We start from the raw sequence: 16,744 nt of genomic DNA, 5'->3' as shown, positions 1-16,744 counted from the left end.
TTAATTTTAGAGCTGATATCTAGCCATTTTCCATTGTTTTCTTGATAATAACCAAAATCATGATTAAGAAAACCATGGAACATGGCTGATTATCAGCTTTTAAATTAAACTCTTTTATGAGCTATTTTTGTTGTTATCATTATATTTATCCAAACAAATGTACCTTTAATTGTACCAGGCATTAAAATGAACAAGAAATTGAAGAAATCAAGGTTGGTCTATACATTTTTCCATGACTGTATCTTAAAATCTTAAATAAAAGCAAAACCCCTTTTATTGAGGGATGAAATGTTGGAGATGTGATGCATTTGAATGGTGTGATTGACAATGAGTTGATAATATTTAGAGTGTGTGAACTCAGACAGAGGCAGAGCAGCTGATGTGGACTGTGATGTTTCAGCCTGGATATCTGCTAATTTCACGGCAATAAAGGAAAGTGAAGTGTACTGAAGCTGAGTGAGGGATGAAGTGGAGAGAGATCACGGAGTCGCTCTCTCTCTCTCTCTCTCTCTCTCTCTCTGGCAGTCTCTCGGCCCTCCCACTGCTCTCCCTCCCTCCCTCTCTACTCCCTCCTCAGAGGAGCAGCTCTGTCTCTCTCTGCACTTGTCTCCTCAGTCAAGGAGAAACTAATTGGAGGAAAGAATAGAAGAAAGGAGCTGTTGGAAAACTAAACAAGCCAAAACTTTACTTCTCTACAGCATGCCACAGAAAGGTAAACTCACTCACTCACTCTCTCTCTCTCTCCTCTCCTCTCTCTCTCCTCCTCTCTCTCTCTCCCTCTCTCTCCCTCTCTCCCTTTCTGTCTCTCTCTCTCTCTGAATCGCTCCCTCTCTCCCTCTCCTCTCTCTCCATCAGTCTGGAGTTAAAAAGTTTATTTATCAGAAAAGGACAACATGAAGATGGATGAGTTTAGAAACTGGCAGAGGAAAAAAAGCAGAAAATGTTTGTCGTCTCGCGTTAAGAAAGTAAGAAACATGAGAAAAAGAGGGGAAAAGAAAAGTTTCGAAATGATTATATTTAAACTGAGTAATTCAAATCAGAGAATAATTAAGAAAAGAGCAGAAAATAACACATAACGAAGATCGTTTTCCGATCATTTCCTATTATTTATTGGCAGAAATGTTGTGAAAGTCAAATAGACAGCGAGAAAGAAGGGGGGGAGTTTTGATTTCTTTTGAATTTATTGTAAATATAACTGATTAATCATGTCTAACAGCTTCATTGTCGCTAAATTCTCCCATAATCTGGATTTCTCTGTCAAAGTCAGAAGTTTATGGATTTGCTGGGATATTGAATTCATGGCAGCCTAAATAAAATAATCAATAATCACCTAAACTTTGTCTAGACGTCCCTCTATAATAATGATAATATCAGAAATATACACTTTAGTTGTATTTGTAAGTGATGCCCGGACTGCTTTACCCCCGCCAACCCCCGGGAGACTCCGCTCTGACTAACAACAAACAAACAAACAAACAAACAACAGCAGCTGAGGGATGTGATTCATCAGAGCAGATTCTCTGACGGCTGGCAGGAGCAAAAGCTTCCCCACATCCGACCAGGACTTCTTCTTATTCTTATTCTCAGAAAGCGGATGAAGCGAAGTGTGCTGAAAAGTAGATGCGTGTGTGTGTGTGTGTGTGTGTGAGAGAGAGAGAGAGAGATAGACGTTTAAAGTCGTCGCTTATTGAAAGACTTAAAACTTTTCGCGTTTCTCCGTCAGGAAAGTTGTTGGATTATTGGATCCCTGCAAGTTTGGACGTTTTATCATCACGGCAACTTGTATAGGCCTACTTTCATTAACTAAGCATCTTTGTCACCTACCCTGAGCTCTCATAGCTCTTTTATTGTACTGAACAACTCAAATGACACGATCGCCCATGAAGTTGGAATACATTTTTGTAATCTCTTTCCATGAAATGATTCTGACAATGTGATTTATTCTTGACATATAAAGTCTATAACTTCTCAAAACTCTTCCGAACTATCACAATGAAAATGAAACCACAATTAACAGAGGATTGTGTCTGAAAACAGAATTATCCCAACTGTGTGTTAGACTATGTGGGTGTTATCAAGACATTTATCTTGACGCCTATCAACAATATTTATCTATAATCTCATTTCATATCGGCTCATTCAAACCATCATTCAGAGATGAGTGTCTTTATCTACAGACAATAAATAATACGTGTCTGCACTAGAATCAAGAATAGAAAAAGGAGAAAACAGACAGAATTTTTTTTTTTTCAGTGCAGTGGGGCCAACAAGGGAATGACAGGGAAACAAGGGTGTATTTGTTGTGCAAGTTTAGGAGTTTAGTGAAAGCGTTTCTTAAAGTGCTTTCCAAATATTCTTTAGCATATTTCTGCGTGGTTAAAATCTCTCTCTGTAGCTCTGTTTGACTCGAACATTAAATGATCAGACTACAACACATCTATTAAAATTAATCGATTGTTGTCAGTTAATTAGAATATTTTAAACTGAAGGTCTGTGGCTTTATCAAGTAATTTACCCTCATTACTTTATTGAAACAAATCAAATACGAGCTTATCCAGTGAAGGCCGAACATTTCTATCTCTTACTTTATGGAGGCCTGAAATACAGGTCTTTAAAGGCATCACAGCTCCCAGGACACATAAAGAACAGTCAGATTTTAAAAAATCCGTTTATATTGTAATCACATTTAAAAAATCATTTAAAATGTGGTTATGATTGTGGAACTGGTGTAATAAAACACACGCTGGTGTAATTGGGGCTTTTTAAAATCCCAAACCAGCGTTATATACAAGACGATAGTGCGTCTTAATTGATTATCTAATTAAGTCAGCTGTTAATTAACATCTTAATTAAATCGAATCCAATTAACTGCATGATTAATCAGGTCGGAAGTGAATTCATCCAACATGTGAACGTGGAGCAGTTTTTGTGTGTCACATGCAGGACGGAGCGGGCTGCTCAGCGCACCTGAGCCACGTTACATTTCTGACGAGCACTGCAGGCATCCAGCTGCAGCACGCGTTTACTGTTGACACTATAACAAATTACATGTGTTGCCTTTTTTTATTCATGCAGATTGTAGGCTTACTTGATCATTAGAAGTTGCATTGGCTGAATTCAGGAAATAGACTTATTAACCCGTGTGTTTATCCTTATTATATGTATTAAATTGCATCACAGAGGCAACATAAGGACAGTATATATCATGTCACTCTGATTTAAAACACAAAGCTCATCCTCTTAACACACATTGCTTAATAGAAACTTTAATCTCCGGTTTCTTGACACATCATATCTGGAGCATCACCTACAGCTTGACGTCCACATTCAGCTCACTAAATTTACCTCACTGATTATATTTTGATGTAAAGCGTTTGTTTTGTAGCTTATTTTTGCACTTTTTGCCCTCGTTTCAAATGAAATAGCTGATTAAGTGGCTGCTGCAACACAAGTTGTCATGCTCGTGCTTTGCTGCAGGGCTCACAGTGCAAACCCTTACTAATAAAAAACATCATTAAAACAGCTAAACACCATAAATAAAACTGAAAAATAAATGCACAAAAATAATGATTGTTTGTGCACATTATGAGACTGTTATTAAATCCATACCTAAAAAACGATAAAAAGGCCTACATATATAGGCTATAATTCATATAAATCCATTTAAATATTGTTTCCATATTTGTATTATTGTTATCTTGCACTGTTGGTTGATATTTTTACTATTCTTTGATGCTTTTGCAATATTATATCAGCTATTATCTAAACTTTCGTGCCAATAAAACCAGCCGAATTGAATCCAGCTAAAATAAATAAACGCTATTAATACAAAATATTCTGCAACCTCTCTATTAAATTCAGCAGGAGTTGATCCCAGCCTGTAACCTGTTGTGAAATTGTTGCCCACCTTTTGGTCTCACAGGTTTAAACTTTATTCTAAACGGACCACAATTTCCCTGTTGAGAAAATGAGTAAAGAATGATGTGCTTTCGCCAAGTTTATAGACTTAGCTGATGATATTATAGCGTCTGTATAAGTGATTTTACTGATAAAGGCCTATTATTAATCTATAAGCAACAGTGGCCTTAACTCAAAACTGTTGTTACCGGCGTAAACATTTATTACAATGTTAAAACAAAACATTTTTTATAATAAGTGTTATTACGATTATTATTATTACTATGAAGAGGCAGTGGTGTAAAGTAGGGTAAATCAGCAGCAGTGTCCGCGGTGCTCGGCAGCGGCTCTCCGGCTCTTTTCTCCTCATATGAGCGCGCTGAATGCGCCTGAATGAAACTTTTATATTGTCATCAGTGTGTTCAACAGAACTCCTTTATGTCAGTCGTACTGGTCAAATTGGGCTCCCCGCCGCGGTTTTGTGTTGCAGGTTTTTTAACGAGCCGCAACTAACGAGGCAACGACACCAAAATCCCGCCGACACACAAAGCCTGGCGGGTATTTACCGTGCAGAGCTGCGGCTCCGCTCCTCCGGCTCTTTGTCTCCTTTCACTGGGAGAAAGGCGCTGGGTTCTAGCGGGGACAAGGTGCCTATAGCCGGCCTGTGTGTGCGTGTGTGTGTGTGTGTGTGTGTGGTGTGTGTGTGTATCTGCTCCGTGTTCATTATGCAGGTTGTTAATGACAAGAGCTTCAGAGAAGTAGCTCCTTTGAAGCCTTTATAGGTTTGCTTTTTTTAAGCCAACCTAAAGGGGCTCTGGGGTTTTTTCAGCATTGGGATGAAGTCTAACGAATGTCATGTGCTTTCTACATTCATTAATGACAACAGATAGTTAAACTGGTCATCTTATCATAAATAATCCCCCTCCTACAGCAGTGCATCTTTTAAAATTTTGGATATGATAGTTTTGTTTAATCCAGTGTTTATTGAGGGCTCGCTCACACCAGTTATGTTTATCAGTAAATCTAAGAATTCTTTAAAATTGCAAAAAATATATAAATTCTGCAGTGTGGCTAAATGTGGTGTTATTCTTATAATTCAATCTCAAGCTTATTAAGAAGTAATTTTGATATGCTTATAATTTAATTAGCCCTTCCTTATACCTGGCAACTTATATAGGCAAATGAAAAAAGAAGAAGAAAGAAATCTAATGATATAAACAAATAAACAAAAATAAATAGAATGGCCCTGGAACAAACAGTTATACTGTTCATTTTTTTTCTTTTTTTAAATATAATTGATCCTTTTCTAGAAAAGTAATTCCATCTGGATTTATTTGCTTCAAGTTATTGCAGGTTGTTTTTATTTAATATATTTTGGGGGGAAATGTTCTGAAGATAAGTATACTTTATACCACGGAACATTTTATTTCAACAATCATTCCACTAATCTCAAAATTAATTGTTCTATCTATCTATCTATCTATCTATCTATCTATCTATCTATCTATCTATCAATCAAGAGAATTGGAGCAATTTATGAATGAACAGACAATAAAATCTGTCATTGTGAAAGCAGGAAATAGGATGAAATAACAGCTCATATTAATTCACAGGTTTCTGGTTATATATGTATTTATGCAACATTTTGTCCATATTTATTTCAGGACGACTTATTGCATTGCCATAATTTAGGCCCTGAAAATTACCTGGAATTCTCCCTTCATCTTTACAGCGATAAAAGTGATTAGATGAGATTCAGTGTCTGAGGCTCCAAGGATAACTATTGAAGAAGCAGCTGAATAAGAAGCATTTTAAGATGTCAGTCCAGGTTGGCTGTGTTCTCCAGGACCCACTGTGGCTCTTGTCTTTCACACCTGCATGACTTCTTAGGGAAAAAAGCCCCTACTTCCAATATTCACCTCTGATTGATCTTGTATTATATTTGGTAAAAACTCTGAATAATCTAATATCGATAAAGTCGTTTTCACTCCTATTTCCTGCCGTTTATATATCTTCTTGAAACATACACTCCCTGATTTTCTTAAAACAGCTCTCTCCCAAATCCCACAATATCATTCCACTTCCTTTCATTATATTTTTACTGTTGATGATCACAGAAAGATTTAGGTCCATCAGCAGTGAGGAAGACGCTATCAGGAGGCATTTTCCAAAATGTGATATAGTTATACAGCGTTGAAATGCCGGGGTGTATTCCTCAGGCTGTGCATTAATGTTCAGCAACACAAAGTATTGTTGGAAACAGTGTCCGAGCAGCAGAAGCACAAACAAGAAAAAGTATGAGCATCAGTCTGCACAAATAGGTTTGACAATGGACTTTCACATAGGAGGCATGTGTTTTCATCCTGTAAGAAACTTAGTCAATTTGAAGTTAATTTTGATTAACTAGGTTTTAGTTAAACCTATCATTTAATGGCAGCCACTTTTTTTCCCCCCAGATCTTATTGGAAACAGTGTCCACTTGAAGTATATGGAGGCTTTTTTTTGTTTGTTTGTTTTTTAATCCTGATTTTGTCCCTAATTTTGTTGGCTAAACATAAACAATTAGTTCTGGGGCACAAGTAGTTACAGCTGGTACTGGTTACAGCACTTCTGAACAGTTGAGATTCAACATATTTATGGTTTTGCAAAAATGTGCAATGCCAATATGTATCCTGGTGATGTTTCTTTTTCACACGCAAACAGCTTTTGTCTTTCTTTGCCAGTGTGTAATGTGTTTCCAAGAATAAAAATGGGCTGATCTGTACAGTACAGTACAGAACAGTAAGTAAGATAAATGATTAAATAAAGAGACAGGAATTCCAATGTGATTCCAATCTTCAGTGTAGTGGAGAAATCACCTTTTAGATTAATGACCGACTATAAATACTGAAAACTAATCCTTCTCTGTGTTATACATGAAGCTGCTCTGCTTTCAGTTTGTGGCAGCCCACAGGGCCTGTGTGTGAGAGCTGCAGGGACTCCCAGAGCGAGGCTCAAGTCTGTGCGCATAACTTTATGGACAATAGCATACATTAGCATCCACGGGATGGCTTGGCATTCAGCCATTCTGTCCACAGTGTCCTCATCATGTTATTCTATCTGATTATGTATGAAGATTTCCCCCAAATCCCCAACACATTTTAAAAAGAAAATAATTGTGTGTGCGTGTTTGGTATGTGACTGTGTGTGTGTCTAAGTGATTGTGCGTGTGTGTATGAGTGATTGTGTGTGTGTGTGTGTGTGTATGTGTTTGGTATGTGACTGTGCGTGTGTGTATGTGACTCTGTATGTGTCTGTGTGTGTGATTGTGTGTGTGTGTGTGTATGTATGGTATGTGACTGTGTGTGTGATTGTGTGTATGTGTGTGTATGGATGGTATGTGACTGTGTGTGTGTATGCAACTGTGTGTCTGTGCGTGTGAATGAGTGATTGTGTGTGTGATTATGTGTGTGTCTGTGTGTATGAGTGATTGTGTGTGTGTGTGTGTGTGTGTTTCTGTGTGTGTGTTTGTGTGTGTGTGTGTTCGTCTTTATCACCGCTTTAAAAAAGTTGATGAGACCAGAATTTAAAATTCAAAAGGGAAGCTTTCTGTTTCTTTCCTTTTTTCAGTGTCCATATTGGGATGTGTGTGATATTATATACATTAAAACATATCATTTCTATTATTTCTGCACAGATTTCAGGAGTCAAACAAGCTGGGAGACCGGTGTGGCCTCCATGATGCAAAACAGTGAGTTACATCTCAAAAGTATTGTTGTTATTATCATGTGTTGCCTCTGTATCTATATCTTCTGCAGTGAGTGATCACTTTAGTAAACAATGTTTTAATGATCCATTCTATACTAATGCACATACAATATTCAGACTACTGATAAAATCAATCCTGATTTAAAACATTTAGTCTGTTTCATCACTGTTTGTTTAGACCATCTGAAATTCTGCTTGACAAAATATCTGTTAACATTAAACAATTGGGGTTTGTTACATATTGGGTCAAAAATCTGTGTCTTTATGATATAACAATATATCAAATGACAATTTGAAAATCGGAAGCAATGGCCCGACAGAGAATCTGCAGGTCCCCTCAGCTACAGAGCTTTATACTGAGTTTCTGATCACTCTCACTCCTCTTGTAGCGTCGTTTTCTGCTGACGTTTTTCAGTGAAAAGGCTTCTGTACATAAGTACATTTTTGAGTATTTGAATTTTATGTAACTTTCTACATTACTACATTTTAGAGGCAAATATTTTACTCCACTACATTTAGCTGACAGCTTTAGTTACTTTTCATGTCAAGCTTTAACATAAAAAACATTATAGTGAAGTGATTAAAGTGACATTTGTTGAAATTAAACCTCATAACAGCATGTTAAAAATGTGTTATGACTACATAATGCATCAATAATAATATATATGGAATATATATAAAACAATCTGAGTGGGTGCCTTCAGCATAACGAGTACTTTTGCTTTTGATACTTTAAGTACATTTTGATGCTGATACTTTTATACTTTTACGACAGTAACTTTCGAATGCAGGACTTTAACTTGTAGTGGAGTAATTTCACAGTCTGGTATTAGTACTTTTACTTGAGTAAGAGATCTGAAAACTTTTTCCCCCACTGCTCCAAATGAATGATAACCTACTGTTGCATCATCTGCTGGATATGTATAAAGGCAAATGTAAGAAACACAAGCAGACATTTCTTACCCCACAGTGATGTCACTATGTTTCCATATGGTGAACAAAACAACAAAAATAAGGCCCAAGTTGTAAGAAACTGGAATTATCTTTTTGGTGCAAAACAGCTATATTCCTTGAATTCTGAGACATATCAAATGCAGATCTTCAACCAATAAATCAGACTTTTCAGTGATATTTGTACGTAAATGTATGTTGAATTAGGACAGCCATAAAGAAACTCATTGGAGCCTTGAACATCATGTAAATTATGACAAGTAAATGCCAAAAGCCTCCATGATCTGAGGTTGAATAAGTGGTTAAAAATACTGAATGAATACATGATTTTGAGTGGAAATGACAATGAACTCCACCTGATTTTCTCTTTCTTACTGCGGGACAAGAGGTCCATGCTGTCTGCAGTGAAGGTGTGTGGATTACTTCTCTTTTCTGTCTGTGCTTGTCTCTTTGTCCTACATCTATCTATCCTCTGGCCAGTGTCCACACTACACCCTGCATTAATGGATGATGCCACTTAAAATATATTTTTACAGAGGTTTCTGTTGGGCAGTAGACTAGCTGCTATTATCACATCACCTCCAATTTAATCAATTCTAATTCCAAATGGTGAAAATGGAGCCACTGGAGGTTGTTGAGGAGTAACTTCAGGTGAACACCAATATTCATTTGCTAAGATCATTAGTGAGTGAAGCACAGGTTACATTAGAAATTGATTGGAATGAAAGTGGGCTCAGTCAGTCTGGACTCCTGACACTCTGTTCAACATCTTACTCTCTTTTGATCTGTACATCTATTCATGTGTGTGTCAGTGGCGTAGTGAGAAATCGAATTACAGTTGGGTCTGAATAAAAGTGGATGGGACATAACATGAATTACCAAATTTCTCATTGCAGTACATTACAAGCAAAACTTGATTCAGAATCTGAACAAGCAGGGACATCATCAATGGTGGAATGTAACTAAGTACATTTACTCAAGTATTGTACTTAAGTATAATTTTGAGGTACTTGTACTTGAGTATTTCCATTTTATACAACCTTATACTTCTACTCCACTACATTTAGCTGCCAGCTGTACTTTACAGGTGGAAATTTAACATGAAAAACATTTTCTTTTTTTAAATTCAACCTCATAAAAGTATATTAGGTAGTTAAATGAGCCCTACCTTCAGGCAATTAAGACACTGCTTACATAAATACAAATATTCTAATGATGTATTTAGAATATATAATACGATCTAAGTGGGTCCATTCTGCATAACGAGCACTTTTACGTTTGATACTTTCAGTACATTTTGATGCTGATACTTTTGTACTTTTACTTCAGTAAGTTTTGAATGCAGGACTTTTACTTGTTGTGGAGTAATTTCACAGTGTAGTATTAGTAGTATGAGTACTTTTACTTAAGGGTCTGAATATTTCTTCCACCACTGCCCATTAGATGTTAGTTTTGCTAACTAACCAACAGAATAAACTACCTTTACCAGTTTCCCACCAATCCACACTAGATTCAACGAAACATACTGCTTGTCTGACTCTTCATGCAGCAGCTCAACTTTCCTTATGCCGCAGATCCAGTCAGTAAGAAGGCTGCGGCTTGCATAAATCCATATACGTCTTCCTGAAACATGCGTTTAAGTCCTGTCTATCCAGAATAGCATTCCAAATTTGTCTTGGATCTGTAAAGCTCTTTATACGTGAGTTTTTTCCCCAAGTGGTCCCCACAGCGTCACACAGCATTATATCCGCTGCGAGGAAGTCACATCTGAGCTCTTCAGTTAATTTGCAGAAGCTGAAACACTGTTTCAAAAAAGGTGCAGATATTTTCCAACACTTTAGCAGCAGTGCACAACAGTTCATAGTGCATATGTTCTATTGGTCTATGGGAGTGGCCTTGTATGCAAACAGCTTGTGGGATGGTTTGCTTCAGGAGAACATGTACTCCTTGTCTGTTTCAAGACTTAACTGATGCACCATCGAAACAAAATCTCATGCAGAGATTGATCCAGACCCAGAGGCTCTAGTACCTACAGACTCTTTATTGATATTCCTTCTGCAGACATATCAGACATGTCAGCAAATCCAACAGCCGTAATCGGTCCTTAATCACCACGCCCTTAAGGAAACAGACACTTTTGGAATGTTTTTCTTTTTCTTTTTTGTATTAATAAAGATGCTGCACATTCCAGTGAATCTCAGGGCGAATCACTGGAAGCTGCTGGAGCCTGATGCAAATATCAGGTCTTTAGTGGAGAAAAGTAACAAAGTACATTTACTCAAGTACTGTACTTAAGTAAAATTTTTGATAAAGTTCTATTTACTTGAGTATTTCCCATTTTATGTCACTTTATACTTGAACTTTGACATTTGTTGAAAATATTCCTCATTACAGTACACAGTATTAAGAAGAAAAAATGAATCCTTGAGAAAATGAAAATGCTTCTTCCATAATTGCATCAATAATAATATTGTAAAATCCAATAATATATTTAGAATATATATAAAACAATCTGAGTTGGTCCATTCTGCATAACGACTACTTCTGATACTTTGAGTACATTTTGATGCTGATACTTTTGTACTTTTACGTCAGTAAGTTTTGAATGCAGGACTTTTACTAGTCTTGGAGTTATTTCACAGTGTGGGATTAGTACTTTTACTTAAGTACTTTTCTCACCACTGCAGGTCTTACTAAAAATACTGTATGTAAAAATATGTCCAGAAAGTTTCCTCCATTTCTCTGTACCCACTGACAGTAATGTCTTTTTTGGAACACATCATGTTAATATCTATAACTACTTTTGCACGTTGACAGTCCACTTAAAGTTGTTAAAACCAATTTGTAGATAAGTAGCAGGATTTTCCCGATATGACAATTGAGTCTCTGATTCATGTTTTGAGTTTTCTGCAGCTCTGCTCGTCATATTCTTCAAGCACTGGTCCCAGACTCTGTGTTTATTTACATATAGAGCACGGAAGTGAGAGAAGTAGTCAATATAATTGGTCTTTATATAGCAACAAAGTCTGTGTAGCGAGGTGGTAGGTTTTTGTTTATTTTAACCAACGTGTCACTTTATGAATCAGGGTTTTATTCACCAGTGATATACTGACGATTTTGCAGGCACAGACGATGTCAATTTTTAGAAATCAAAGCATTTCAATTCAGTCTGGAGTGCATGGATCAACAACGTATTTATTGTTTAATTTGGAGAACTCGTTAAAAATAACAGTACATGGAAAGTGAAAGTTAATTAAAGTCAGGTTCAGTGTGAATGAGCTGATTTAAAGTGAAAGCTGCTGAGCCGCTCCCAGGGGCCCGCCTGCTGTGTGTGTGTGTGTGTGTGTGTGTGTGTGTGTGTGTGTGTGTGTGTGTGTGTCACAGAGGGACCACAGCCAAATTGACTCCATATGTCTGTCTATTAATTGTGTGTCAGCAGAGGTAAGCCCGGGTGTGTTCCTCTGGGAAATGACACTGTGATTAACATTTCTACAGCAAAGCGATCGACCCCTGAACACAAAGTGAACATGATGTGAGGCAGCATATGAGGGAGAGTCAGAGGGTGAAACAAATCAACATCACACTCAAAGTCCACAGCAGCTTCTGCACAGGCCAGGACTCTTCTTATAATTTAATTAACCAGAAAATAAGTGAGAAGTTCAAAAACACAAAGACATTGTCGCTGTATTGGAAGGTAAATCCTAGGTGATCCGGTTATGCATCTGTATCTGATTTTTTTTTTTTTTAGTGGTGTAGCTCTTGTTCAAGGTAGGAGAGGGGTGGAGGAGGAGTTCAGACAGAATCTATCCCCTGTATGGATCGAAAGGAATTAAAAATATTACCTTTATATTAGAGGTGTGTGGCCCCCCGGTACGATTTTATCCTGAAACATTATTGCGATTTTAAGCATTTTGCAATATGGTTATTGCGATACAATATATTGCGATTTAACTGTATTAACTGCATCTTGTGTCCACAAAATTAAATCAACAATTTTTTGTCCCACTTCAGTCTTTTTATTTCTCCACAATGAGAGTCAAACCCACAGACTGACCAATAAATTATTCAGTCAAACTGAACTGAACTGATATCAAACATGTATGGACGACAACAACTGCATCATTTTCTCAAACTTTACTCAACTTTAAGCTTCACTCCTCTGAAGTTTTTTAAATGAAACATAAAAAAGCCTAACTTCAGGAGACCCAGGATTTCTACACACGGCTGTTTACTGTAGTGAAACAACAAAAAACGGCATACAGAACATGAGTGGTGTGCACAGTGTTCTCCATGTTCTCCCGTCAAAGCAAGAGACAGCTTTTTTTCATGTTGCCACAATATTTCAACCTATATTAAATACAATTATCCCCAAAAAAAGAGACAATAGAACACCAATAAATTAAATTAATCAACACAAAGACATCAAATAACTAACAAACTTATCAAATGTGTATTCAATATGTACAGTCATGTAAAAATTTATTAGACCACCCTTTTTCTTCCATTTCTTTTTCAATTTAATGCCTGATACAACTAAAGGTACATTTGTTTGGACACATATACTGATAACAACAAAAATAGCTCATAAGAGTTTAATTTAGGAGCTAATATCAATTTTCTTGATAATAACCAAAATCATCATCAAGAAAACCATGTTAAACCATTAACGACACTTTGAAGTAACATTAATCCTCATGATACTTGTCATGTCATGTTTCTGACAGGCTTGTGTGACTCTTATGTAGACACCTTCAAAATAAAGTGTTACCATAGCTTGCTTAAGTCAGAAAGGCATGTTCAAAAAAATTGCCTAAGTCATTTATTTCTCTTAAGTTACATAATTTACAAACAGTTTTATTACTATGCCAATAGCCATCCTTTGTTACATTTTGTGTTTCCTGCTAAACTTGAAAAAATGACTTAGGCGATTATTTTAACAGGGTGACGATATGTTAACTAAACACCTTAAAAAAGTTTAAGCACAAATATGAATACACAAACAAAACAAAATCATATCCATACCTGTAGAAAAACAACAAAAAACGGCAGGCAGAAGATGAGTTGTGCACAGTGTTCTCCAAGCTCTGACGGAAGCATAATGGTTGCCGTTAGTAACAGAGCTAAGCAATGCTAGCACATTTAGCGCCGAATATTTACACACACAAAAACTCCACACAAACTGTACAAACTACGGCGAAACTAACAGGTATCATCTGTGACATCGTCATCCACTATATATGTCAGTCTGATATCATTTCAACCGCATATTATGTTTATCCGAGCTTTCACTTGAAGAGAACGACAGTTTTGCGCTTACCTCCGGTCAAACCAAGAGACGGCTTTAACGGGCACGCGCACGTCCGGTCTTACGTCATCGCGCAGACAGAGCCCACACACGTACAGGTGCATCCTATTTTATACAGTCTATGGGTGTATCTCAATAAATTAGAATATCATAGAAAAGTTGATTTATGTCAGTAATTCAATTCAAAATGTGGATATAACACATAATATAGATCCATTACACACAGAATTAAAAATGTCATGTCCTCATTTATTTAATTTCTTCTAATTATAATGATTATGGCTTACATTTAACGAAGACCTAAAATTCAGTGTCTCAAAAATCTCATATTACAAAAGACCAATTCTAAAAAACGTATGTTTAATATGGAAATGTTGGCCTCTGAAAAGTCTGTCCATCTATATGCACTCAGTACTTGGTTGGGGCTATTTGACTTGAACTACTGGAAATGGACTTTTCTATGATATTCTAATGTATTGAGATGTACCTGTATAACCACACAAGAACTGAGACAAAACTGACATACAGGCAGGAGATTAAAACAAAATATAATGGATGAATGGATGAATATAAATGTTTATATGGAATTCATATGTCTGAAGCTGCTACATATGCTGTATCGATTTTTTCCCCCACCTCTACTGTCAGTACATTTTTTTCATATTGTAAGCTGGTATTTCTATTTTAAGGGTGAATACTTGCTAACAACTTGCTTGCATTTAATTTGTAGGCCTTTTTATTTATTTTTTTCAATTAGCTGCCTCTGTGTTGTCAAAGTGGTGACTTAATTTGCTTTATTTTTCATGTGTTTCCTTAAGTTGAACTCCCAGTTGTTTGTAGCAACTCTAGTAGGACTGTGTGGTCAGCGCCAGGTTCAGGTTCATACCCGTAAGAACTATCACTCAGTGTCTTTGAGGGGCAAACAATATCGTACCTCTGGAAGCGCCAGGAATGTATGCATGCTGCCCATTCCCTTGTTGGCCCCACTGCACTGCAAAAAAATACATTTCTGTCTGTTTTCTGCTTTCTCTATTCTTGATTCTAGTGCAGCAACTTATTATTTACTGTCTGCAGATACACTCATCTCTGGAAGACATTAAATCAGCCAATACCTATATGAAATCAGATTAAACATGGGCAGTTTGTGGCCTAGAGGTAAGGAATTGGGCTTGCAACTGACAGGTCTGGACTGAAGTGCCCTTGAGCAAGGCACCTAACCCTCCCCGGGCGCAGTTATGTGCTGCCCACTGCTCCTTGCATGGTGTGTTCTCTTGTGTGTAAAAAAGGATGTGGTTAATGCAGAGGTTGAATTTCCCCATTGTGGGATTAATAAAGTAATTAATATTGATCTTAATATTGTTGATAGGGGTCAACATAAATATCTTGATAGCACCCACATAGTCAACCATAAAGTTGGGATCACTTTCCATTTTCCATGGTTTTCTTTTCAAGAAAAACATGGAAAATGTCTAGATATCAGCTCTTAAATTAAACTCTTATGAGCTATTTTTGTTGCTATCATTATATTTGTCCAAACAAATTTACCTTTAGTGGTATCAGGCATTAAAATCAACAAGAAAATGAAAAAAACACGGGTCTTAAATCTGTGAAGAATAAATCACATCATCACAATCATTTCATGGAAAGAGGTAAAAATAAATTTTATTCATGCGGCCGTGTATATTATTCTTTAGTGTGGGAAAAAAAATGAATACATTGTTGTTATTGGTATTTGTAGTGGTCATCCTTCTGATGATGACTGAGCAGAACGTATAGTCAAACCACTTTTGCTCTTTTGATTTACAGCAGCCCCGCTTCACGCTTAGACTGCGCGCATGTGTGTGTGTGTTTGTGTTGGCTGGTTGTATGATTTATTAATGCCCCGTTGAGAGGTTTATAAATCTGCAATATGCTTTCCCCCACAGAGCCATTAACAGACAATAGACAATTGATTCAGTGTAAATCCCTACTTAACCTGCACAGTGTCACAGCACAGACTGTGGTCTGCTGCTGCTGCTGAGAGAAACATGTTGAGCAGCAGACAGGGCGTTTTAAGCTCCACACAAAAACCTACACAGGGCCAGTCTGCAGCTTCACCTCGTTCACCGTCACCAGTGTTTGTCTCCCTCTATCTTAAAGCTGGAATTTGGATGCTGTGCTAAAACCTCCTGTTACGTTCGTTTCTCAGGAACAGCAATAATGTTCATGGGTCAATTTCCGGGGCATGTTTAATTATTCAAAAGTGTCAGAAACTAAAAAATCCCAATAAAGATTGTTTATATTTCATCATTTACTGCATTACTAACCATCTCAATCAATATTTAGTGCAATAGTGTTCTTTACCTCTCACAGATCATGGTTCAATAAGGATAATTCACTCGTTTTTCCTAAAAAAAAATGCATGTTAAAACTTTTTTTATGTATATTGGAAATACCTACATATGACATACAATGGTTTTACATGACATTGATTTTTTGCAAATATATGAAATAAACCATTTTCATTTTATATGTTGATTACACTTATTAAGCCAAGCAGAAGAAATTTTATCCCCCCAAAATACCTTTTTTTATTTTTAAACTTTGAAATGGTGCAATTTGACCTGCAACATAACAGGAGGGTTAGAATTTAACAGTTTTCTCTTTACTGTCCAGCTGTTAAAAGCTGAGATGATCATATAAATCCACTCATCTGTGAATGATCAGTCTTGATACAGGGTTTCACACGTCCTCTTCTTCTCTAGGATTAAAGCTAAAGGAGAGTTCTGTTGCTTTGTGAATTCTTTGGCCAGCATTTCCCTGATATCTATTTTAAATATTGTTTTATATGATATAATATACACT

The 16,744-nt window shown here is 36.7% G+C and overlaps 1 protein-coding gene across 1 annotated transcript in view; it reads left to right on the top strand.

Moving 5' to 3' along the window:
• Nucleotides 1–699: 699 nt before the first annotated feature.
• LOC131974014 (paired box protein Pax-6-like) overlaps nt 700–16,744 on the top strand; it is a 30,456-nt gene continuing 14,411 nt past the window's right edge. The window contains exons 1-2 of the mRNA XM_059336173.1: nt 700–712; nt 7,574–7,627. Of these exons, the coding sequence (XP_059192156.1) occupies nt 700–712; nt 7,574–7,627 (67 nt within the window). The remainder of the gene's footprint in view (nt 713–7,573; nt 7,628–16,744) is intronic.

Source organism: Centropristis striata, chromosome 6, assembly GCF_030273125.1.
Source record: "Centropristis striata isolate RG_2023a ecotype Rhode Island chromosome 6, C.striata_1.0, whole genome shotgun sequence".
Lineage (NCBI taxonomy): Eukaryota > Metazoa > Chordata > Actinopteri > Perciformes > Serranidae > Centropristis > Centropristis striata.
Note: the sequence above shows the minus strand (reverse complement) of the source record. Positions and strands in the feature narration are given on the sequence as shown.